General features: G+C 42.6%; 1 protein-coding gene across 5 annotated transcripts in view; it reads right to left on the bottom strand.

Annotated features, from left to right (window-relative positions):
• PFKFB4 (6-phosphofructo-2-kinase/fructose-2,6-biphosphatase 4) overlaps positions 1–26829 on the bottom strand; it is a 90339-nt gene that overhangs the window by 20340 nt on the left and 43170 nt on the right. For all 5 annotated transcript variants that reach the window (XR_013229060.1, XM_077325751.1, XM_077325752.1 and 2 more), the window contains exons 2-12: positions 22385–22501; positions 17962–18058; positions 17458–17524; positions 14581–14655; positions 13346–13402; positions 11792–11913; positions 6475–6682; positions 5974–6120; positions 5302–5406; positions 2694–2823; positions 747–809 (exon numbers count right to left, since the gene is read on the bottom strand). Coding sequence is in view for 4 of the 5 variants with exons in the window: in XM_077325751.1 (XP_077181866.1) it covers positions 747–809; positions 2694–2823; positions 5302–5406; positions 5974–6120; positions 6475–6682; positions 11792–11913; positions 13346–13402; positions 14581–14655; positions 17458–17524; positions 17962–18058; positions 22385–22501 (1188 nt within the window). In the remaining variant the exon portion in view is untranslated. The remainder of the gene's footprint in view (positions 1–746; positions 810–2693; positions 2824–5301; positions 5407–5973; positions 6121–6474; positions 6683–11791; positions 11914–13345; positions 13403–14580; positions 14656–17457; positions 17525–17961; positions 18059–22384; positions 22502–26829) is intronic.

Raw genomic sequence — 26829 nt, 5'->3', positions numbered from 1 at the left:
TCAATAGAAGACTGGCTGAGCAAATTGGCAGATCTCGCCAAGATGGCTAAATTGACATTAATGGTTAGTGGAGAATCAGAAGAAGCTTTCCAGGAACAATGAGGTCCTTATCTGAACTATCTAAAAAAGTAAATCAGAAGGGAAAGGAGCGGGTTCTAATATGCTTAGATTCTAAACAATTGCTTCCCTAATGTTTATTATATGTATCTATGTTATTTCTATCTTTTTGGAAAAATAAAACATTATAAAAAAAGAAAAGAAAAGGTCTTGATCTCTTTGCCTCTTTTTGGCCCTTCAGAGGCCCTCCATCTAGTCCAGCATCCAAGCAAATTTCAGTCCACAGATGTGATTAAATAAATCTGTGGGCTGAATTAGACTAAATCATGCATTATGGCAATGTTTATTATGACATGGCTGATAATACCCTGAAGTAGCTAGGAAATATGAACTATATTTTTATTAATTCAAATGCTTAGCATGACCCATCCTAAATGCTATAGGAGAGCACAAATTCAATATTGTGGGTGGGAAAAACAAATACTACATATGACATGGACATAACTGATTCCACCTTAATTTTTATAAGCAATCAACACTATCACATGGTTTACAGGTAACGTTTTCCTCAATGAAGTAACATTCAAATAGAGGTGCAAATAACAGCAACAGACAGCTTGCCTATCTCACATTAGAAGTCAATGAAAGAGATCTGAGTATTGTTAGAGAGTAAATTTTGAATAGCTTACCATAAGCCACTGGGGTTAGCTTTAAGACAGTATGCAGTGGGCACTTGAGATAAGGCAGTTGTTCTAAAAGGGAAAGTGAAATTGTGAGTTAACGACACAAATGAACCTCTTCTGCCACGTAACAGTAATTAAAAAGTGTATTGTCCCCAAAGAATCAAAAGCTGTGTATATTCAAACTCTAAACCATTTTCTTATAATACAGCTCTAACCTGTATAAAAAAGCTCTTCTGATTAATTCACTTCTGCATAATTTGCACAAAGCCAAGAGAGTGGCAACCTCCCTAACTTTGTCAGACAGACCACTCCATAAGGTGGGGACCAACAAAAAGGATGTACTTGTATGGGCAATTGTTGATTTTACCCAATTGCAGGACGATACCTGCAGAAGGCCCTACAAAGTTATAATGGCATAGCATAGAGAGGGAGATAGTCCTACAGATATGAGAAACCAAGGTCAGAAAGAGCTTTGTATATGATAGCCACCACCTTGAATTAAGCCCAATAACTAATGGACAGCCAGTGTACTGTGAGAGCCAATAAGAGCCAACTTGGTGTAGTGTTTAGGAGCACAGACTTCTAATCTGGCAAGCTGGGTTTGATTCCTCATTCCGCCCCCTCATGCAGCCAGCTGGGTGACCTTGGATTCTCCACAGCACTGATAAAGCTGTTCTGACCAAGCAGTAATATCAGGGCTCTCTCAGCCTCACCCACCTCACAGGGTGTCTGTTGTGGGGAGAGGAAAGGAAAAGCGAATGTAAGCCACTTTGACCCATTATGCACGGGCCAGAACGCTTGCACTGGTGGCGGCAGGGCTTCGGGGAAAATCCCCGATAATGCTCACCGCTGCCAGCGCGGGTGTGTCCCAGCCCAGCGCTACAGAAGGCCTTCATTAAGCAAACGCAGGAACTTTCGCAGTTTCCTGGTTACGCCGGGCGGCGGCAGGGGCTGGGGCGGGCCTGCACTGTGCATAATTGACAGCGCTGGGCCTTTCAGCCTGCCCGACCCTGACCTACGGTGTCCCTGTAGGGACACCATATGCCCCTCCCCTGCCAGAGGGCAGAGGACCCAACATGCCCACCTCCCCTCCCCCCCTGTCCGCTGTTGCTTACTTGGCCGGCAGCATCCCGGGCCTCATGGCCCCGGCTCAAAACGTGCATGCATGCCCCACCCCCGTGCGTACACAGGAAATGGTGGGGTATCATGCCCCACCACAATGGCATGGCGGCAGCGCAGAGTAGCTGCCGCCATGCACAAAGGGACTTTGAGATTCCTTCAGGTAGAGAAAAGCAGCATTTAAGAGCCAACTTTTCTTCTTCTTCTGCATAATGGGAGTAATATGTGTGTTGTATCCAGCTCCTGATATGAGGTGAGGCTACGTAGAGTGCATTGCAGTAGCATAGTCTTGATGTTATCATGGCATGGATCCATGTGGCCAAACTGGCCATATCAAAGTAGGGAGGCCATCTTTGTGGCTGCTGTATTAATTTTCTTCCCCAGCAGCAATGCTGGCTCCCGTATAACCCCAAGGTTCTTAACTGAGTCAGCAAGGGTTAAGCAGAACTACATCGAAAGCAAGAAACACAATGCTTCAAAATCTCTGCCTTCCTGTCCAGAATCATTGCTAGCTTGTCTGGGTTCAGTTCAGTTTGTTTCAACCATTTAATCACAGCAGTCAGGCAGTTGCTCAAGACCTCTACTGCATCAGCAGGGATACAAAGAGAGACATTAAGAGTTGGGCATCATGTGCACATCAGTAACATCCAATTCCAAAGCTCCTAAAGGCTTTAAACAGAGGTTGAATAACATGGGGCATAAGACCGTGCCTTGTGGAACCCCAATTTGTAAATTTCAAGTGATGGCTCACTAGGTAGAATTCATCATCTGCACGGAAACTGCTGATGGGCAAAGGTGAAATATTTCCATTACAGTCTGTACAAGGGTTCCTACCTGCAGGCTTGTCCAGAAAGTAAGCGAGCAGACAGCGCATAACAGCTTGGTGACAGATTACAAGCACATTTTCCTGCCTTTCCAATTCCATAATTACTGGTTCCAATCTTTGAACAAGATCTTCATAGGACTGGAAAAATCAACACCACACACAGGAAGAAACTCGAATCAATCATCGAAATCTATTCAATTGTAACCTCTTCGAGGTAAGACAGGGCTTAATGGATAATTTTTTAAAGAAAAATCCTTCTAACATTTGCTTGTGGGCTAAGCGGGGATCGCTGATGTGTTATCTAAACATCTGTGGACAATGCACAACAGGGATTTCTTGCTTCCGCTTTCTTCTGCACCCCATTGAGATCCCTGAAATTTTGTTTGTGAGGTTAGGAGACCCTCAGGAACAGCATGGGTAACAAAAAATGTTCTGGGTCTGCAATGGGAGGGCAGAAATCACCACCTTTGCTTCCTTAACAGAAATGCTGTTCCACTGAAGGAATTGTATGGTAGGATACATGCCATTAAGGGATATAGAGCAGGATACGATCTTACATACAGGATAATAATACACATACGACAATCATCCTCCCCCTTTCTCACAAACAGAGGGCACTTTGCTTGTACACACTCAGAGAGAAACAGGATTTGTGTGCAAACTTTCTATACCACCCCAAGGCATGGGATGCAGAACATAGCTTGGCTGAGCAGAACTGCTCTGGGGAGTACTACAAACCAGGCTTTCAACAAGGGCTTTGCAATGTCCCCGGAACATTTCACCACCAGTCATAAAAGTCCTTGCTGGCCATGGTCCATTGTACGTGGTAGTGACTGGAGTCCAGAGGGGTAAGTTCCATATATACTTGTGTATAAGCCAAGTTTTTCAGCACCGTTTTTAACACTGAAAAAGGCCTCCTCTGCTTATATGCGGGTAATTGAAATAACAGCCTACCCCCAGCCAGCCAATCGTAGCATTGCCTTTTGCAAAGGCAAGCTGAGCTTGTTGCTCCCAGCCAGCCTACCGTAGCACTGTCTTCAGTCTTGAAAGCTGAGCTTGCTCTGGCAACTTGTAGGACTGAGGGATGCTGATTCCCCCCCCCCCTTCTTTTCCTAGTCACTTCTTCCAAACTATTCTTTTGGTTTCTGTGGGTGGGGTGGGTTTTGGGGGTGCTTTGGGATTTACTGATTCTTTCTCCTTGTGTTTCTTTCTTCTTTTAGCTGAGGGGCAGAATTGTTTGCCTTTTCTTCTTGGGATTGTGTTTATTTTAAAAGTTGATTTTTATAGTTCTTTCTTTTAGTGTTCAGTTTTACAGTTCTTTATTTCAGTGTTTTGTTCTGGGGGGCACTGTAGTTGTAGTTATAGTCCATTCTCCCAGTCTGGTAGCTTGTTGTAGTAGGTTGCCAATTTTGGGTACTGTTGTTCTGCTCTGGTTTGCTGGCCTGGGAGATACTTTTTGGTTCTTCTGCCAGAGCTGTTTTCACAGAGCAGTTCTGTCAGTGCTCTCAGAGGGTCTGGCATCAAGAGAGGAAGGGAAGGCGATTGTAAGCCACTTTGAGACTCCTTTGGTTAGTGAAAAGCAGAGTACAAAAACCAGCAGCTATTCATCTTCTTGACTTTTCTGTATTTGTTGGGGGGGGGGGAGGCTGAATGGGAGAGCCTGTGGTGATGGAGCATGTATTAAGTGCTTAGGTCACCCTGTAAATTTACCAATAGCTACTGCATTTCCCACCCTTGGCTTATATGTGAGTCAATAAGTTTGGCCAGATCTTGCGGTAAAATTAGGTGCCTTGGTTTATATGAGGGTCAGCTTATATGCGAATATATAGGGTATTCTAATTTTAACTGCATTTATGAGGGTGGCAGGGGAATGATGGAATAGCTGATGCCTGCCCCAGTCCTATTCCCAACCCAGCAGAGTAGGCCACTGGGTTGTTTCTGGAGTTGGGGGCAATGCAACACAATGTCACATCTGATAGGAGTAGCTGCGTGATGTCATTTCTGGTGACATGTGACTTCTGTGGGCGTGGCAAGGAGGTGTGGCCTGCTGATATCACTTCCAGGGTTTCTCAAAGCCTGAAGACTGACTCAGGTAATTCTCAATGGTAAGACAAGTTGAAAAAAGATGCTATAAACTGAGCTGTATATGTATCTTTGTTGTTCTTAGGAACATGTGAATTGTACATCAACAAAATCACCTCATCAGTTGGGAAACAAGCCGAAAGCACACATCAGAAAAGACCCACTGAAAGGTTAGCAAACATGGTTAGAATGTTTTCCACATTACCAGGCAGCTGTTAGGACAGGGCTTGCTCATGTGCACAATAATTAGCAGCCATCTGTATTCCAGCACTGTTCTCAGCATGATGTCCACGTGGCCAACTCAAGGTAGGAAGAACACTCAGCCAACAGCAAGGTGTGCACAGTATATGCATATCGTAACAGATGTTTTAATCAGTGCTTATTATTAACACTTGAATTATAATACTAGGACACAAAGGTCAGGCCATCTGCCTAATAAATGACTGCAGTAAATACTTTTTTACCTAGTATCCCATTTACTAATCAGGATTTATACGTTCTTAGCTTACATGAAGAAAAATATAACACACATACTTCTCCTTTAGGATATCTATATCTGTATTTATCCTGGTCCCTCAAAGCAAATTCTAATGGATAATTTTCTTGAATTTCTTCATATGTCATTTCTTCACAGACTCCCTAAAAAAAAAAAAAACCATAAGAGAGCTAGTGAAGCTAAGAAAACCAGGACATCCCCCCACCTTTCCAATGCAACAATACTACGTTACTTCAAGACTTGGGCTAATAAATATTTTCCCTTAAGTTTGCTTCTGGAAACTGGAATCATTCATTCATTCAATGAGGTCATGCCAGACCCAGGTCACCCTGCAGGCTTCATGCAGAAGAGTGAAGAATCATTGGCAATCCAGAGCACAGACTTTCTCTCTTAACCACTATGCTGGCTGTAGCTTTTTTGGCAATCTCTTCCTGCTTATTTGCCACAACATGCAAGTGAACACAGAATTGTTGTTTCATAGAAGTGGCCAACATCCTCAAGCAAGCACCTACCAGCTTGAACATGATACTATTATTTATTATTTTCTAGCATTTGTTGTAGCGTGAGGGCAACTATACAACTATACAAATGAAAAAGACAGAAGACAAACTTTGCAGTCTAAATAAATTCCTCTGACTGCCTTCTCCATCCACCATAAAAAACAACAGACATTTAGATGGGATTCAAGGGTGAATACTGGAACATCTTACCGCATCTATTTCATTCAAGACTTTCCATTGCTCATAAGGCACTCCCAAAGCCTCTGCAGTCTGAATGGTCCTTTTCATCTGGCTCGTCCATACTTTCAGGTCTTTGATGTTTTGTTCATTAATAAACTGTGCAAGACTCTTGGCAAACTGCAAAACACATTAAAATTTCATGAGGGAAATAACAGCTAATGAACCACACACAAGTTAGATATGCCAACAGGCCCTGATCTTCCACTGTAAGATAATGAGGCTACTCACAAAGAATGAGTGTATGATTTCAACAAAACAATTCCGGTGGCATTTGAAATGAGAATCACACATGAGAGACTTTATATTGCAACTCCAGCTTCTCACCGACAAAGAATGTGCTATCTTCATTCTCATGGGTAAGCAAAAGCAATACAAATACACATTTAAGCATTAAAAGTTTAACCTGAAGTCTAGTTGCAGCATTATTGAAGAAAGGAAAAAGGATAGCTACATTAGCTAAACACTACATACCTCTTTTCCTCTACGGGACAACCCTGTGTCTCCTCCTATCCTTCCCTTCAGATTTAGTTCACTTTCTCCATGCCGACAGAGGTAGATGGAACGAGGAGTTACGTGGATATTCATGAGGTAGTAAACAATCCGACTTTGGATGTGGTCCATTACTCGGTTCACAAGGTAACTCCTTCCAACATCCATGATTTTAATATAAGAAAGATCCCTGATGAAAAGAGAACAATTAACTTATAAAAATTATATTCAATCTTGGGTTCATTTTACAAATAGTAAGCAATACATCTCTCTACTGCTCTTGTTCTCTCTTTTTTTTCCTTCACTACCTGAAGCTTATGAGCCTCTTGTGGCGCAGAGTGGTAAGGCAGCCGCCTGAAAGCTTTGCTCATGAGGTTGGGAGTTCGATCCCAGCAGCCGGCTCAAGGTTGACTCAGCCTTCCATCCTTCCGAGGTCGGTAAAATGAGTACCCAGCTTGCTGCTGGGGGGTAAACGGTCATGACTGGGAAGGCACTGGCAAACCACCCCGTATTGAGTCTGCCATGAAAACGCTAGAGGGCGTCACCCCAAGGGTCAGACATGACTCGGTGCTTGCACAGGGGATACCTTTACCTTTACCTTTTTACCTGAAGCTTAGATTGCACAAGGGCTTTGTGTGCACTCAGGGAATAAACATAGTTGCACTTACCTGTAACTGATATTTGTCAAGTGGGATTCTATGCAGACACACATGGCGACTGTGCATGCATAGGCCAGCGTCAGAAATGATTTTCACAAGTTTTTAGAGTTGTAGATGTAGAGAATGCTCCCCCTCCCCTCCGGAGACAGCTATTCCCATTCAAAATGGCATGTGATCAGGAATGGGGAAACGGTTTCCTCTATCTTCCTATTGCCACTTTGAGTACTGAGAGCTACACTGAGCAGCCCACAGATGGGAAAAGAGAGAGGGATGTGAACCTGTACAGAAGCCTATTCGACAAACATCAGTTACAGATAAGTGCAACTATGTTTTCGTCTCTGTGGCTTCTGTGCAGTCCCACATGGGAGAGTAGAAGCTGACTTACTGAGGATGTGAGTGTGGGCTTATCAATAGAACAGTAACTGCAGCACTGCTCTTCCCACAGACATTTCCCTATTCGAGTCCACATTGATCACATGATGCTTCAAGAATGTGGAAAGGATGGACCAGGTTGCTGCCTTGTGGATGTCTGACATGGAGATATTGCCAATGAAGGTCACTGACTGAGTGCCCTGGTTGAGTGTGCCTTGAGTGGAAGAGGGCAGGATACCTGATGGCTGAAACTGCCCATCAAGCTGATGCTGCCCTTCACTTATTGTGTTCCCAAAACTAAATAAAGACCTATCTATGCAGAAATCTTTGGCGTGTTCCAAATAAAACAAAAGATACCTCCTAACAACCAGGGTGTGCAAAGCTTGTTCTGCAGGGGATGACAGGGAGAGAACATAATACAGGTAAGACAATGTGCTGGGTAACATGGAACTGAGATACAACTTTGGCCAGGAAGAAAAGACTAGGTCTAAGGACCACTTTATCATTATAAAATTTGGTAAATGGGGGATCAACCCCAAGGGCCTCCAGCTTGCTAATTCTATGAACTGACATGATCCTGACTAGAAACAGCTCTTGGTACAACACCAGCATGATGTCAGCCATCACCAAAGGTTCAAACAAATTCCCCGTTGATTAAAAAAGACAAACTCCATGATGATGATGATGATGTAATTTGTTCAGTCGTGTCTGACCCTCGGCGATTCTATAGGAAAGTCTTTGCCATGCGCCCCTGTCTCTGACTGCCTCTTTTAGTTGGTTCATGGTCATCCCTGTATCGGCTTTGATCCTTTGGCGACCACGTTTCCTTTTGCCGCTGACCATGCCAAGCGTTAATGATTTTTCTAGCGAGTTTGATCGGATGATGTGTCCAAAGTAAGTGAGCTTTAGCCATAATATTGTCCCTTCTAATGAAATAGTTGGTTTGCTCCTCTCTAAAACTGTCTTGTTGGTAACTCTGGCTGTCCATGGTATTTGTCTCCAACACCATAATTCAAAAGCATCTATTCTCCTCCTGTCTTCCTTCTTCAGGGTCCAGCTTTCGCATCTGTCTGTTGCTATAGGGAAGATAACGGTGTTGACTAGCTGGAACTTTGTATTAAGGCTGATATCCTTGCTCTTCCATATTCAATTCATGCCTAACATTGTGTTATTCGCTGTTTGATTTCATGGCTGCATCTAGCACTTTGATTGATCATAGAGCCAAACTCCATTATGGGGTAGCATTATTGGAAGGAGGGAATAGATTGAAAGACTTTTTAATGTACATCATGGATTGGGGGACAGAGGAAAAAAGCATAGCCATCCACCTTATTGTGGTAGGAAGAGATATGCCTAATAAGAAGCATATTCCAAAACCTCTGATCATGCAGACCTCAAACACTTTGGAATTATCTGACAAGAGACCACTTTATTTTGTAATCCCTCTGTACAGGTTCAAGAAAACTCATTAACATCACTTACATAAAAAATAAGGTTGTACACCTTTAGGCACTTGGAAGCAAGTTCTACTGAAAAAAGTGGGAGCTTGCTTCCAAGTAGACATCAAGGACTGGGCTGTAAGTGAGGAACATTCCACAAGCAAGGTGTTTTGTACTACATTACCTGTGGTGCCATCCTAAGCAGAGACACCTTAAACAAAATCAATACTCTCATAAACTCAATGAATACCACTGACATAAATGCAATTCTGTCAAGGATAGTACTGTTAGTAACTCTTTCTGTATGAACTGGAAAGTAAACGTCCACTCAATTTTGTCAGCAGAGAAACAGCTAAGCAATAAATTGAGAACACACTACAGAGCTCAGGTAGTTAGAGAGCACAAAGGGAATACAAGATCATCCATGTGGTGTCAATGGATTATCCTAGCAAGACACCATCTGGCACTCAATGATTGATATCGCTTATAATGCTTAACTCAAGAATCCATTTTCCTAATGACTAACCCACCCCCCCACAACAATGCGCACATAGAAAGATATATTTTAACTTTGTCTGCTCAACAAATTATCATAATTCAGCTTTAAGAGTTCATGGACAGACAAGCCTGTTTGAATTACTGTCACAATTAACTTTATCAATGAAGACAGTAATTTATGTTTTAAAACTTCACATACTCAGAATTAAACAGAATTAGTTTTGATCCACTCCTAAATATACTGTAATAAAGGCCATTTCAGAGCTGAAGTCAGCATTTAATGCCATCACTTATATTTGTTGGTGCCCAACTCAAATTTTCCAAACTTTACAGAAGCAGATATACAAACATGGTACCTGTGTGGTCCATAAAGAACTGGACAGTTGATTGTACAGTGTGACACTCAAAAACAGGAAGTGTGAGTTGGAAACTACACTGACAGTCACAACAAATAAACTGAGATATACATATTTGAGATGCACATATTGTGAGAAGTACATATTTTGCTGAGAACCACTGTTTTAGCCATAGCTCAATGCACACATCTCACTTCCTGCTTAAAGAGATAACTGTACATCCTCCTAGACACAGTTATGGAGAATTTCATTTCACAAATAATTATCTGTGCAGATAATGATAACTGAAGTTTTTTTCCGGTTTCAGCATAACACAGCATAAGAGGAATGTTATACAACATTTAGCTTTATTTCACAGGCATGAACTAATACTGAACTGTTAATTTAGCTGTTTTTTTCATATGTGTATTTGTGTGCATGTGTACAAAACCAGAGATTGCTTCTACTAAGATAGAGACATCCAACAGTAAAGCAACATGGAATAAAGACACTTTCTTGGTTGCCTCTGGTGAACAAGCAATAGCAGACTACAAGCTGAGAAGCTTTTGTAAATTGGAAGAGTGCCAGAGATTGTATTCTATTTCTCGACATCAATGTGCCACTATTCACCCAATTAGGAAAATGCCCTAGTAACTTGTATTGACCTACTTGCCTGGCTGCTGAATAGTACAGTGGCAACAGTCTAATTTTTAAGGGGGAGATCAGTGTTTGGAGCACAGACTTCCAGATCGGGGGGGAGGGGGATTTCATAGAAAACACATTCAGAAAATGCTACACACAGAAAAACAGCATATCAATGATAAAGCTAAGATAAACTTTACTTCAATATCTAGGCCACATTCAAGCATCAATCAAATCATTAATATTTCAAGAATGAGATTTGGAAATCCATGGATTTGTACTCTCCATCTTCCCATGCACAGCTCAGATATTAAAGAATTCCTCTCTCCCAACATGGGATGTATCGAACCATCCATGGACCTTGCAGCAAGCACTTTTCCACTTCCCCCAGTCTGCTGCCACAACCCACCCCCACCCCCAAAAAAACATCCCTTTTTCTCCCTGGATGGATCAATAGAATATGTACATAAACTTAGGGGGTTTAACCAAAACTGCCACACAGGCACACACAGCTTTATATTTATGGAACAGCACCGTTGGATACATGCTGTTGGGATGTGACACTTGACTTGAACAAATACAATAAATGAAACTTGTTCAAAATTCTGGATTACAAACCACAGGAGCCCACAAATCCAAGGACTTAGAAGGCTTCTTCCTGTAAAAATTAAACATAGACCCATTATGCACGGCAGCAGCCATGCCAGGGCAGTATGCCCCGGTGCTTCCCGTGTACTCATGGGGGAGGGAATCTCCCGGAGTATGTGGGCTGCCCCAGCGTAGCGCACGTGCAAAATGCCGGTGCTGGAAAGCCCAGCATGCCGCCTGGAGGCGGTAGCATCGGGGGGGAGTGGAGGGAATGGGACCCTCACCACTCTCCCACTAAGGGAGTGGGTGGGAATCTGTGGCCAGCTCTGCAGAGCTGACAGGTGCGTGCGGTGCCCCCTGCAGGGACACTGTAGGTCAGGGGAATGGCCGGGCTGATTATGCATGGCGCAAGCCCAACCCAGCCCCCGCTGGTGCCCACAGCATCCCAGGGAATGTGGAAAATACCATGTACCCTTGCTGCGGGTCTTCCAGGGCACTGCGCCGGGCCAGGGCTGGGATGGCGGTAGCGTCGTGCACAATCGGGGCTACCCTGCTGCCATCATCCCAGCTTCCTGCCCCATGTATTATGTCATTATGTATGAGTACAGGGAATTATTTTACATATAACGTCCAACTGCATGATGTCCCACCACCACCTGCAACAAATTTACCTTCCCAGTGAGAACTAAGCCAACATTTCTTACATAGCACTGAGAATTTGAGGATAAACAAAGTATGTAACATCCAGTTTTATGTGGACACTCACTTGTCTAAAGTTTCATCCAGCGTCTCATATGAATTCTTGTAACACTCAATTCTTTTCATGAAGTCTTCTGTAGCTTCATCACTACTGCAGTCAACATAATCAGGACTGCCCAGTTTCACTTGCTAAGGGAGGAAGGGGAGGAGGAGAAAACAGGAATACTTAAATATATATATCCTTTACCTGAACTATATAAACAAGAAGCCAGTTAATGCATCCTTGGATGGGCAAATGTATTCGATTTGACACCTCCAAGGAAACATGAGCTAAATACGCTTTCTGTTTAAAGACTATGAATCACGAATACCACTGAAGAGCCTATACTTTAAAACAGGCTTTTCTGAAAACTGAACAGTAGGAAGAACCTGGAAGGTAAATTATTATCCTTGTTTGCTCGTAAGTGTAACAGGAACCTCTTCTTCCGGTTTCAATATGATGGCGCCCACACCAACATTTTTGTTAATTTTATTTCAGTAACACAGAAATAGTCTTCAGATAAGTCTCTTACAATTCCTCTGACAAGGGTTTTCCTATTACAGAGTTGTATAATTTTCTCCCGAAATATTTTCCTAAATATTTCACAGTGTGCTGTATATTAAAGAATAATGAGGGTCTTGAAATAAAGTAATGAATTACCTATGTTATTCCCTAAGAGCCTCTTGTGGCGCAGAGTGGTAAGGCAGCCGCCTGAAAGCTTTGCCCATGAGGTTGGGAGTTCAATCCCAGCAGCCGGCTCAAGGTTGACTCAGCCTTCCATCCTTCTGAGGTCGGTAAAATGAGCACCCAGCTTGCTGGGGGGTAAACGGTCATGACTGGGGAAGGCACTGGCAAACCACCCCGTATTGAGTCTGCCATGAAAACGCTGGAGGGCGTCACCCCAAGGGTCAGACATGACTCGGTGCTTGCACAGGGGATACCTTTACCTTTACCTATGTTATTCCCACCTGGTGTTGAATGGCTCTTCAGAAGACCAACTACGCACAGTTAGTTTTCCAGACAACACAGTCTTAAGTGACTTAGTTCAAAATAAAAAAGACTGTTCAAGGGGAGCCAAGTGGCATCTAGACTTGAAGCTCAAGACACTGTGGGGCTGCCAGATTACAGTCTGGGTCCCGCTCAAAAAAATTTAGGTGTTAAAATTTTACCTAAGAGGTTTATTTATTTTAAATATTTACTGGCCACCTTTCGACCTTACAGGAACTCAAGGCAGATGACAGTGGCTGGGTGAATGAGTACAAAGGTGCCATGTTGTAAATCTGCCTTCAAAAGAAGAAACTGAGGCAGGGCTATGTGAGACTTTAGTGGGGCACAACTTTGTTCCTCCTGTCAATATATAAGGTCTATCGACAAAAAAAAAACAGGAAGTGGAGCATTGGATATGATGTGAACTGCACATGAAAAACAGCTAGTGTCCGCCCAAGTCAAACAAAGATAAAGAAGAGATAAAAAGGAGCCAATGCTGAGGCAGAAGGAAGAAAAGGGACTGCATGACTAGTTTGTAAGCTACATTTGCAAGACAAACTTTTTTGTTAAAAAAAAAAAGAAGTCACTACTTACCACAATATTTGCAGCGATGACTTCTGGATCAACACATACCGACTCAACAAAAAAAGTCTTTGAACGGGACAGGAATTACATTTATGGATAACAGGGTGGGGTGAGGGGTAGAGAAAAGAGACGAGAGTTTATCTGCTACTACTCCAAACACAAACCCACAATTCTGCATATATATACATGACAAAATTTGTAACCCACTAACAGCATGGACTGTCCCTTCAGGGAAGTATATATTTCCCTTCTAATTTGCAAGGGACACAATTTTAGTTAATTAAATAGTTGATAACAAAATACAACCATCTCAAGGGAGCCAGAAAGTTATAAAGACTGCATACAGTCTTGATATGGTCACTGATCAAAATGCATAGCTTCATAGCTGGCATTAGAAAGAAGTGCAAGAGATACACACAACTCCCCATCTCTTCTTCTGTGAAGTCTGCTCTGATGAAGCAGTAGCAACAATAACAAAAACTGAATTATTAGGTGCAGGAGATTTCTGATATGACAAAGAGGTGTATACAAATTGACTACTCTCATTTATAATTAAACATCAGGATTTTTGTCACCTGAGAATTGCTTTCAACTGTTTAGTGTGGTGCTTTTTGGAAGATGCATAAAATTATGCCCCAAGACTTCTTCCGCTCAACACAGCAGCCATATAAACAAAACAGTACAATGTCATAACTGCCTATACATTACCCAAATTGGGTAATTAATGAAAATATAAATTCTGCAAGAGAGCAGTTAAGACAACAGAGCATTTCCTTGGTCAGAGACTGCAAGAGTTATGGCTAACTGTTATTACGAGAAACATTAGCAAATGGAGCTAGCTACTAATTAACTTCACAATATTAAATTAATAGCTAACAAAACTCTGGCAAAGCTCACATCAAAGGTACATGGAAGACCGGATGAAGGATTCCGAGAGCAGTGGTGCTACTACTTGGACTAACTTTCAAAGTAAGACCAGAAAAATGAAGAAAAGACTCGAGGGAGGGAGAAGGGAAGGAAATATTGTAGGAGAAATGTTCTGTTTCTCTTTTCTTACACTCTTCAGACCTATCTAAAATTAAAAGATTTATTTTTTAAAATAGCTAACAAAATTCCATGGAGGGGACACTTTTCCAAGATGGCTATGGGCACAGACAGTGCTAACATGGGACCCAAGTACTGCAAATAAAAGCACTGGCATATCCCACCTCCATGTAATTCTATTATTTTTGCTCTTAACTCACCTTGTACCCATTTTCTTCCCCAAATTTATAGATGGTTTCTCTGCGTTCTCTTGTAGTATTTGTGGCATCAAAAACCTGGAAGATAAAAAAGGGAGCAGGGCTGCATTAAAGAAAAAAGCACAGCTGCAGCATGGAAGTGTGCCACAGGATATAATAGAAAAGCTTTGTTGCATTTTACATTTTGACAGTTATGTGGCAAATATTTGCAAACTGTAGATGTATGTTCTTGGATCTGTACAGCAAGCAGAAACATTTATGTTTTTCATACACATAAAAAGTGGTCCACACAAGAAGATGCACATTTATTTGAATATGACGACAGGGCTTTGTCCAAAGCGTTGGGAGAACTGCAGCAAATTTTTCATTGATGAAACAACATACAGTTGGTATAAATATACGAGACTGTGCTAGGCCTACATCAGTTGTTCTCAACCTTCCTAATGCCGCAATCCTTTAATACAGTTCATCATGTTGTGGTGACCCCCAACCATAAAATTATGCAAGTATTAGCTTCAAAGCCCGTTCCTAAGAACGGGCCTTGAAAGGGCCCCCTCCCCTGGCCCCTAGCCAGGAAGCTTAAGATGGCTTTGGGCTGCAGCTCGCAGCCAGATCAAGTGGGGCGGGAGGGGGTTGGGCAGCTCGTTAGGAGGCCTGGGACAGAGCTCCTTAGCAGGCAGTCAGCAGGCCCAGCCTAGCAGGCCGGGAGGCCCTCTTTGGCATGCCCTCCACCATAACTTTGCCCAGGGCCTCTCCCCTTACCTGCTGCTGGCTCCATACACTGAGGCATCTGAGAGCAAAGAGGCTAGAGTCCAGGGATGGAGGGCGGGAGCTGCAGGGGCAGGGCCAATCAGGGCAAAGCTGGCTGTACCCTGATTGGCCCTATTCTAACTTGGACAGCCGGACACGTCCCACCCCCTAGGCTGTTTCATAAATATATGGAGGAACAACAATGGATAAAGATTCTTTCACAGAAATTAAACCAAAACTGACCAATGGTGTGAAGATCCATTGTTCAAGATTGTATATAAATTGTATATAAATTGGCGGGCACCTTCAGAAGAAGTGGCAACAGTGGCAGCGCCTCCCCCCGCCAAGCTGTTCACCGTGCCGCGACCCCTGTGAAAGGGTCATTTGACCCCCAAAGAGGTCCCAGCCCCCAGGTTGAGAACCACTGGCCTAGATAAAGAAATCACAGAACAATTGATATAGCTATGGTTCTAAGTGTCTCAAAAAAAAAGATGATCTCTGTAAACTACTGCTATTGGCTTTTTCATAATTTAAAATTAGATCCTTAGCTCTGCAGGCAACTGTGCTGTGGGATATACTTCTCTAAAATAAAATAATTTTCTGGTTACATAAAAATAAAGCAACGATTAGCCCAAATACCTTGCGTTAGAAAAGTTTAGGAAGTTTGTAATCCTGTACAGTTACTCCAATCTAAACTCATGTATTTCAAGAGCCCAGGCTATATTTGCATAGGTTACACTGCAAGAGACTCAAACTGAATAAGAAGGAACTTATTGTTACTACAGCACATAGCGGAAAATTATTGTTACATATCTCGCTCCAGTACTGAACAAAGCCCAATGCTTCACAAACCTATTGTCACAGCTGGAGGCATTCCCATGCCTATTTTCTAACATCTGCTCAAGCCATATGTCAAGGGAATCTGGTTTATAAACTCACTGAACTTGTTTGACACAGCCATGAGGACTGCATTTAACTTGCGGGGGGATGCTACAATAAAGGTGGACTGGAATTTGTCATGTCTGAGCAACAAACAGTAAGTATGCAATCTGTAAAAATCCTGTCCTGCTTGCTTGCTATGCCAGACCCTTTCTCACACATTCAATAGATTCATTCCCTCTTAACCTTTTGTGAAAATGTAGAAAAGGAGAAGTAATAGAGCACTTTCCTGAAAGCATTCTCAACAAAAGGAAAAGTTTGTAAGCTAGAAAACAGACAATTTCAAAAGTAAAAACATGAAACAGCAACATATAGAGTAGCCATCAATGGAAGAGTAAAACTGAATTAATTTCTTAGTTAACACTGTTTTCTGTTCCTAAAGACATCACTCAAAGCTGCAGGCATGCCTCACTGGAAATCAAGGAGCTTAAGAAGAGGAAAAATTTACAGCACTGGCTGTTGAATACAGTGTTCCAAAACAGATCTTAGTTCCAAAGTAGAATTGACTTCCCCAACAGCTTTTTCCCTATTTCTCTCAGACAGAATTCTTAAACATGTTGTCAAACTATAAAATCTGGACTGATGCAAATGGTGGCATACTTAATGTAGAAGAATTCACTGTAGGTAGTTAATCACCACAAGGAAAGTTCCCCTACGCTTAAAACTCCCTGAAAACAGAAACAAACAGAACAAGCAAAGAGAGTTTAAATATTTTTCTCCCTCCTGAGCTAGATCTCTATTGAATCACAAGATCATTCAAAGCTGCAAGGCACTACCTATGGTCTGAACTAATGCAGACAATTCTAACTTCATCTCAGGGCCATGTCACCTTATTCTCCTGCACGCATGAATCAAGCTTAAGAATACAGTCCACATCAGCTGTTAGTTAACAGTGGCACAAGGTTCATTTGTTTGAATACAATTTCCCCATAACTCTTTGCAAGACTTTTCAGAATTAAAAGGAACATTTCTTGTAAGCTTAAGAAATAACAACAGACAGGATCTGGATATTGCAGAATTATCTCAGCTGAAGATATTCCTACAATCACTGGTGTTGCAACATTATTTTGCAATAACACCACTAATTCGAACCTGGCATGCCAGATTAGAAGTCCGCACTCCTAACCACTACACCAAACTGGCTCTTTCAGACTTTTTCAGAAAAGAAAGGGGAGAGGGGAAGAAACTTACTGCCACATGCCCTTTTTCTTCACTGAGATACCGACGAACATCATTCAGTGCTGCTAAGGCACATGTTCTTAAAGAAAAAAATACAGCAGTTATATTATTGAATACAATATGTTGTTAATATATAGCAGTTATTTTGTTCCTAAGATGCTTAAAGTACAACATAACCCTCAGGAATCCAGATATCTTACAAAGATGTGTAAGAATCCAACTCCATAAATGCAGAAATAGTTTAAGAGTGTTCCATAATATACAGCTGGAATGACAGTATCGAGATTTTAATCACTGTATTATCTCTTGTGAAAGAGCTTATATATTAGGAAAGAATGTTGTTTTCAGAAGTGATGAATTATTTCACTGGAAAAGTTGCCTTACTTCGTCTTCCACTGCAAACAAGAACTAGCTAAGAACAAGAACTAACAGCTACTCCTAATGGTTAGAAAAATCAGAGCATTTTTAGGTTGTAAGCAACAATGTCAAGCAAAAGGGAAAAACAAATAAACTTACTTTCGGATTTTCAGGCCTTCTTCATTATCTGGCAGGAAAAACTCAAAGGACTTGTACGTTTTTACCAAGTCTCGGCGATACTGGCCAACATTAAATTCTGTTTAAGAAATCAACAAAGAATATCAAATTATGTTGGCCCACAGTGCTGGTTAATAGCTGTGATCATCCATACTCCTAAAGCTGCCATGTGTAGACAATCCCAGAATTGTGGCATAAACCCATTTTCATAGTTTAGGACAAGTCCGCACACGTGGATCTCCTGCGCATACGCAGACTCGCCGCGCATGCACGTTTGCGCTCTTGGTGGGGCCGCAAACACCTGCGCATGGCAGGTCCGTGAATGTGCGAAACTGCCGCGCACGTGTGTTTGCGGACCCACTGGGCACAAAAGTGCATGCTCGGACCTGCCGAGCATGCGCATTTGCATGGCAGGCATGCCGGAGGCCACGCTTCCCCCCCCCCCCCCGCAGAAAGAAGCTTGCCAGGCTGCAAGCTAATCAGCTGCTTTGGCAGCCGATTTGCTTGCAGCCTGGGAAGTTTCTCGCTGCGGGGGGGGGGGGGGTCAGGAAGAGGGAGCCGCAGCCTGCTGCCAAGGCCTTCGTGGCCCGGCACCGGGCCGCAGCCTGGTAGTTGGGGACCACTGGTTTAGGATACTCAGATTGTCCAGTTCACAGCTTCCAATATCTACTCCTAATGGAAACACTACACATGCAGATTCTGGTACGTAAATATTATTGGGTCGATTCTACACCAGCGGCACCACTCCAGGCTGCTGCCAGTGCATTGCTGCTAAGCTGCATTTCAGTGCTGGATCATGTGCCCTTGTGTTCTGCTGAAATGTATTCCCCCTGGATACACAGTGGTGGCAGAAAGATTCCACCACACAGGGGAGGGGGCGTTATTTTGTAGAAATTGTGTGGAACGCAATCCTACCTTCCTACAAAAAAAAAAAAAAAATTAAGCCCTGGTCTGCCCCACAGTGCCATGAAGAACCACAAAGCTGTCCAGGGCATTTTCTTGCCTCCTGCCTCCCTCCAAAGGATTGGGAGGAGCTGAACCTGGAAGGTGGGCCTGCCATGGTGAAGAGCTTCTGGAGCCTGATTTGTGCCAGGTCCAGGAAGTCAGCATCATGCCAGCAGTGTCATATGGACTTGGGGATTAGCCCTGGGTCCATATTAATGACACCCCGGCCTTTTTTGCCTGTGGGCCACAGTGGCTCAATCAGTCTCTGTGGAAGTTCTTAAATCAGTGTTTAAATGCTGGTTTGGAATACGTGTGCCTTATTTCATGTTACAAAATTGCTTTAACTTTTATTATAAATACAACAAAGTTTCACAACACAGACCTATTCAAAAATACAAATATAGTTCAAATTTTCCATTTATATACCCATACACAGCAGAAGAACTCACATCCATCCTAAATGTTCCATAAGGTTCAAAACATTTTGGAGCCATTCCAGTAATGCTGGAACAATATCTGAATAAACCAACACCAGTAGCAATGAGAAGATTTTTTATGCCAATAAAAGGTTACTGACTGAGCAATTAGAAGATTTAATATCAGCATATTTATGGAAGGCTATGATAACTACACAAATTACTGAAATCAGTTTGCTATCAAAACTGTTATATGTTATAGTAACTCCACCAGAGATATAAAACAAAATATTCAGGGGGAAAACACTTCAACATTTAAAACCACTTGTATTATACATTCTATTCAGTCTTGCTGGAGTGAAGTACCAACATAAAAGGACTCCCTTCCCTGTACAAATAAGAGAAGAAAGCTTGATATTACATACTTTCTTCCACACATTATCCAAAATAGGGAGACAAAGATGAATTTCCTATTAAAATTTTATCTATTATCATAATCCACCTGTATTATGAGGGGTCTTCAAAATGTTTCTGCACTTTTATATTTTCGTTGGAAACAGTGAGGGCGGGAGTGGAGTCATGTCTGAGAGTGTCATGTGACTAGTCTGTCTGGCAAGCCAGCTGACCTTACAGTTTAGTATTCGAGTTGTCACGCTGCGCTGAAGTTTCCTCTCAGAGTTGTCTATGAGTAGATGGAAATGTTCAAAAATGGCCCTACTTGTGTGAATGGATGCAGAGTACTCCAGACATCCAGCTACAGCCACAACCTCGAACGTCCCTGAAGATGGTCAACATCAACTTTCCTGCTGATGGTTGCGCCTTTAATTTCTCTACTACAGCTCAGCACATATGAGTATAAAGATACCATCCTTCTCCCAATCCAGTTTAAGCTTAGGATTTTAAATACTAGCTCTAAAGCAGTGGTCCCCAACCTTTATTAGGCTGGGGACCGGCAGGGCATTGGGTCGCGCCCGCAGGGACCGCGCCCGCGCGGGCCACGCCCATGCTTCGGGCCGCGCCCGCGAGCCGCACCCACGGGTCGGGCCGCGCCCACGAGCCGCGCCCGGCCGCGCCCGTGGGCCGCACCCGCGAGCCGCGCCCGGCCGCGCCCGCGGATCGGGCCGAGCGGGCGCGGCCTGCACGGGCGCGGCCCGGCCCTGATTCCCTCCCCGCCCTCCCGCAGTAAGTAGCTTCCCGGGCCGCAAGCTTGCGGCCTGGGAAGTTTTTTACTGCGGGGGGGGGGGGCGGGGAGAGGAAGCCGCGGCCCGGCGCCATGGCCTTCGCGGCCCGGCCCCGGGCCGCGGCCCGCAGGTTGGGGACCACTGCTCTAAAGGGAATATAGTGAAGGGCAACCAAAATTCTGTCCCATGCTCTAAGCAGGTTGCACAATGGTTTTATCCCTAAGTAGCAGATTGTGTAATGTCTGCTCACCAATAGCAAGCCAACAACTCCTTAACTTCAGCCATTTTCTTTGATTCCTATAAAGATGCTGTGCTTACTGACCTGAACTTAGCTGCAGGTCATGTAAATCTAAGATCAAACCAAAGTTTGAGTACAATGGCACCTTTATGAGCAATGAAGTTTTATTCAAGTATAAGCAAGGTATTTATTCATATGCAAGCACACTACTTCAGCTGTTTTGGATCCAATTTAAATGTGCTTGCACATGAAAGCTTATACCTTGAATAAAACCTCATTCGTCTTAAAGGTGCTGCTCATACTTTGTTCTGTTGCTTCAGACCAACGCTGCCACTCACCTGAATAAGATCAAACCAGTCGCAATTAAGCTTCACAATAAATAAAACAATGGGCCAATATGAAATGTTACGTCAGACAATGAAGTCATATTGAACTAAGTTTACTTCCAAACAAGTATGCATAGGATTGGGCTAAACAAAAAGCTTAAAACATAATAGGGGCGGGAAGCATGAAGGTGTTTAAAGGAGTTTTCTTTTGTTTGTGCTTGACTAGTTTCCTCCCTAGTTTTGCATGTTATAGACTGCTTCTTTACATGTATGTTTGTGCACATACACACAAATGTATACTTTAAAAAACCTGTTATATGTATACTAGCTTCAAAGCCTGTTCCTAAGGATGGGCCTTAAAATTGTCCCCTCCCCTGGCCAGGAAGCTTAAGGTGGCTTTGGGCTTTGCCCAGGGCCCTCCTCCCTTACCTGCTGCTGGCTCCAGGCAGTGAGGCACGTCTGAGAACAAAGAGGCTAGAGTCCAGGGACAGAGGGCGGAAGCTGCAGGGGCAGGGCCAATCAGGGTGCAGCCAGCTTTGCTTTCATACTTTACACGTGAAGTATGCAGTGTGTTGGAGCTTTGCTGGCTGCACCATGATAGGCCCTATTCCAGCTTGGACAGCCGGACACATTCCATACCCCAGACTGTTTCACAAATATATAGAGGAACCATGGATAAGGATATAATTATGTGAAAAACAACAATTATTTCACCTTTTTTCCATTATTGTAATATTAACCATGTTACTACTACTAGTACTAAAAGCCACTCCAAACTATTGTAACAAGACTAGAGCCCTCCTCTCCAGCTTATCCTGCCCAGAGCTATTCCTGATAGCATCTCCACAGTAACAGAGCTTTCTTATCCTGTACATTTGGAATGTCATCTGGCTGCATTCTGCTATGTTTAAGAGGATGTGCTCACACACAATCTAATATCAGATAAGGAGGAGGGAAAACTGGATTTAAAACAGGCAGAAATCTGTGGAGTTCTGGTGAGCTGGTACAATGTATTGCTTAGAATGCTGGATTATGACAAGGAGACACAGGTTCAAATCCCCATCCCCGCTCATTAATAAAGCTCACTGGATGATTTTGAGATAGTAGCTATCATTCTCAGTCACAACTCAAAAAGTTTTTGTAAGGGAAAAACATGTCATTTTCTGGAAGAACAGCACAATGCAAACAGAACAGAGATATATCTCTTCTAACCATATTGCATTGTTATCTCTGTTACATGGAAGCAAAATTAACACATGTACTCTTCCACGTGGGTTTACAATAAGAAAAATCAGTCACCTTTTGTAGGCACCCCGATCCAATTTAAGTAGCGTGTCAACTTTTTCGAGATGTACGTTTTCCCTCTTGCTGGGAGGCCAACCATAACAATTAGCGTGGGACAATTGGTCATGCATACTACAAAAAAGAGAAAGGAAAAAACTTGTAGTTAGCATCTATGCCAACCAAAACCTAACATGAACTACCATTGAGATTTGCAACAACTCTGATTTTCCAAGCTGGAGATATACACATACTGTTTTTCCATTTCAATATTATACTTTCATTGCATTTATCTTTTCCCAACACGAATCCTGACCAACTGGAAGAAGTGGTTTAAACAACATTTTGAGTTACAACATCAATATTTAAAGCACTACACATTTACTTTTTTCACTCTCTTCAGAAATGTTCTCATTTCAGCATCTTTATAATAAAGGGAATGTTCCTTCTTAAATTATCTTTTAATTTTTTTCAAACAACCATAACTTTGGAGCTGGATAGCTTTCAGAAGGTTATCTAATCCCAATACCTGCCCTAGGTCAGGATACACCTGATTCCTGAAAAGGCAACTCCGACAGCTGCTTGTCTACCTTTCCTTTAAAATGTAAGTGCTCCCGGATATTATTCTGTTAATCTTAACAAAATACATCTCTTTTTGCTTCCACTTGGAAAATGTATTTCCCTTTGTGCAGCCATACAGAAAGCAAGATAATACACCAGTTAGTAAGAAGGGCTTGCAAAATTCATTTCAAGTTTCCAAAGTTATTTCACAGTAAGCTTTGCTAAGGCCCCATAAGACAGGTCAGCGTTACCCATACAAGTGGCCTGTGACAAACAAAGGCAGGATAAAAATACAAGGGGACAAAATAAGTAAACATTGCTGATGTGACGGAAGAGAAGAGGCGGCAGCTTGCCAAAGGTCACCTCTTATTCTTCAAAATATTTATATCCCAGTGGAGAAGAAAACTTAGAGCCAGGACTGTTAAAAACAAGACCATATAAAATTGCTAGATTTTTGTTAAAGAATCTCAATTGAGGAATCTCAATTCATCCAATTCTAGTACAAACACCAGAAAAAGCACCTTCAGTTATCAGAAACTAAAAAGATTAAACTTGAGAGTTTCAAAGTCTGAGGATAGTAAAAAAAAAATTAATAATAAACCTGGGTTGAATCCTAAGTAGGCCCCGGCTGGCATGCAGGCGGTGCAAACGTGTATGCGCAGACCTGCCACGCGTGCACGTTTGTGCCTGGCGGGGGCGCAAGCATGCACGTGCGGCAGTTTCATGCACGAACGCATGCACAGAACCTCTGTGCATGCGCGTTTGCACCCTCACCAGGCCCAAACGCGCATGAGCTTTTGCACAGGGCTGTTGCGCATGTTCGGGGGCCCGGGTTGCCATCCCCCCCACACCCCTTGGCAATGGGCCACAACCTCAAAAAGGTTGCGCACCACTGCTCTAAAGCCTACAGTTCTTAGCCTCTATTCTGTAGTATTTTCATTGTCTGTTTGACTGTACAAACAACCACAATGGTTGTTTGGGACCTGGTATTTTTAGGAATTGGCAGTAAAGCAATATAAAACCCTATAACAACATTCCAAGATTCATTAGCAAACACCAGACTCTGGTGTTTGAAAAATTCATAACTGACAAATCTGTCGAATAGCTTCCAAATAGCCCCATGAGATTCTATGTTTAACTTAATTATATTACATCTTGACATTATTCCAGTAAATTTCCCCTACTTACTGATAAACCAATACTGATTCAAGTATATTTGACGTATCAAAATGAAGTACCTATGCTAAACACGAGATTTTAAAAAGCAGCATTGTGTTTAATTCGCACATGGAAGCAAACAGCTTTCTGATTAATTTGGAGATTATTTGCACAATGAACAGTTCTCAAATAGCTCATTAATACATTCTATTTTCAACTGTTGTGTCATCCAAACAATCAATGGTGTAAACTGTGTAAAAAAAAAACCCAAACACACTTGCATGTGCATTGTTCCTTCATCAGAAACACAGAGCATGCCGAAAGTCCGACCAGGCCTTCATATTCTCTCTGTCGCTTAATATAACAGATGCCCATCTATTACTGGCATATTTGGGAAAGTGCTGGTTCTTGAATCTCACTGGAATACTCTGAAGACTTGCGGGACTCCAAGAGGCAGCAGATGAAAATCAATGGAAGGGACAATGTTTAAGCACCTGCTCTAGTCTCAACCACCTCTCAGTAACTGAAAAGAACTATTGCCTAGAACAGCAACACCTAGCATTGTGTTTATGAGCACTATAGTGCCTGAAAATGTGTTTCATCCCCAAAGCAGGGCACTAGCACTATCATTCTTCCACCCAAAGGGGCAGGCACTGCCCCACAAGAACCCAGGAAGTAGCACTTTTGTGTCTTCAGGGAGCACCAGTTCAGACATAGCTTCTTCCATGTAAGGAAGATGCTCAGCTTGCAGCCTTCCAATGTCATATGAATGGCCCCAGCAGCAAGTTTGCGGTGGTGTTCACTAACTGTTCTCAACATTTCAAAAGCTCTCACAGGCTCACATTAGGGACCCTTGTCCTAAAAGAAGCAGCCATTATGATTTTGTCGCATCATTATATATGTACTAGAATTAGAGCCCGTAGCAGTGTTAAATGCAACAGGTTCTAGCATGGGGGGAGGGAGGTGTGCTGGGGGAAGCTCCCAGGGTCCCCCCTCCCAGGCAGCTCTCCTCAGCGGTGTTTTTGGGATGGTGAGGAGGGATGGAGTCCCCTCCAGCACTCCGCCTGGCCCCAAAAATGCCGACCGAGGCTGGAGGCAGGCCTTTTCAGGGCCAGGCGGAGCACTGGAGGGAACACCATTCCCCCCTTCCCGGCAGGCCTCCCACCAGCACTCCCCCCTCCTCCAAAAAGGCCCTTTGTAGCCTATCCAAGCCTCATCGGGTCTTTTTGGGCCAAGGGGGAGCATTGGCGGGGAATTCCTCACCTCCAGTAATGGTAACCTCCTGTTCCAGTGGTGGTCAGGGGCAGACTGGTTGCAATAGCGCCAGAGTTCCCCTGGCCAGGTTTACGGGGATAGGTGCACGTGGTACATGGGCCAATCAGGACATGCACATCCTGACTGACCCATGAACCGGAAGCAGAGGCTGGACACTCTCCACCCAGGAAGCCTCTGTTCAAATATTAAAGGTAGTTAAGTATTACAGATAAGTGCTGAATCTGAATTCGTCAAGAGGTTTAACTATCCCTTACTCCACCTCAAATAAGAATCTGGGATTCTTCACTCACTATGGGTTCTGATTTCTCAGCAGGGTTCCTCCCTTTACAAATGTTAATTCATCCAAACCTTTATACACTCACCATACTACCCTATCAAATCTTATTTATTGCTTAGCATTTCTCACACTATATTCTGCATAATAAGATTTTTTTTGTTAATCTTATTTTGTCCTAACCGATATTGAAAGGTAATGATTACCTACTCTGAATGGTGTGTTTTAACAGGTCCTTGTTTCACAAGGCCTCTCCCTGTAACTTATCTTTACTCTACCCCTTTCTGTTACTTAAACTCTTAACGATAAATTATGCTGTTTTCAATAAACACCCTATGCACCTGCTCAGGATAATAAAAGCCAATGCCAGAATAAATGTTATTAGTTTTTAAAGCACTGCTTAACTGCTGTTTAATGTTATGTTACAGCTATATCACCCATAACACACCAAACTTCAAAAATAGGCTCTTAGTGAAAATGTTCCATAACTATTTTAGTCAGAAACACCTATCCAGTAAAAGCTGAGCAAAACACAATCAGAGAATACTGATACTTGACTTTAAAAATGACACAAGTTAAAAAAAATAAACATATCCCTAACTAACAATAGCATAATTCTAACAAGATCTACTTTTTACATAGACTACTTTTGCTGTTGGTGGCGTAAACAATACCACTGCTGTGATAGCATTACCTTGGTCCTTTAGAGATTAATGGAATTTAAAATTCAAAGCCAGCACACCATGTTCCTAGTGAATCATAAAAGAATGATGATAAGGGTAACTGGAAATAAGAGTTGTTGATTCAGGGTAACCCAACTACCTAAAGAAAACATGGTCATCTCTAATCAAGTTAACAAGTCCATTACCAAAGAAGCATTCGGCTAATGTATAAGCCAATGAACAATTACCAAACATACCTTATGCAATGTTGCATCTACATTCCAATGTGTATTTCAGGAACAGAATGAAGTGTTGCACAACATTATAATTTTATCAGAAAATGCTAAGCATTATTTAGCTGAATACCTCTCTTCTTCAGCTACAGTCAGATATACTGTTCCTAGGCAAGGAGGATACTCAAGAATGACATTAGGAAAAAACTGCTAACATCACACTAACCCCTCATTATCAGAATTTTGTGTTAAATTTTGTCAGATTTTTAAAACTGTATATTTCACAATCATGCAACAGAA

Source organism: Paroedura picta, chromosome 3, assembly GCF_049243985.1.
Source record: "Paroedura picta isolate Pp20150507F chromosome 3, Ppicta_v3.0, whole genome shotgun sequence".
NCBI lineage: Eukaryota > Metazoa > Chordata > Lepidosauria > Squamata > Gekkonidae > Paroedura > Paroedura picta.
Note: the sequence above shows the minus strand (reverse complement) of the source record. Positions and strands in the feature narration are given on the sequence as shown.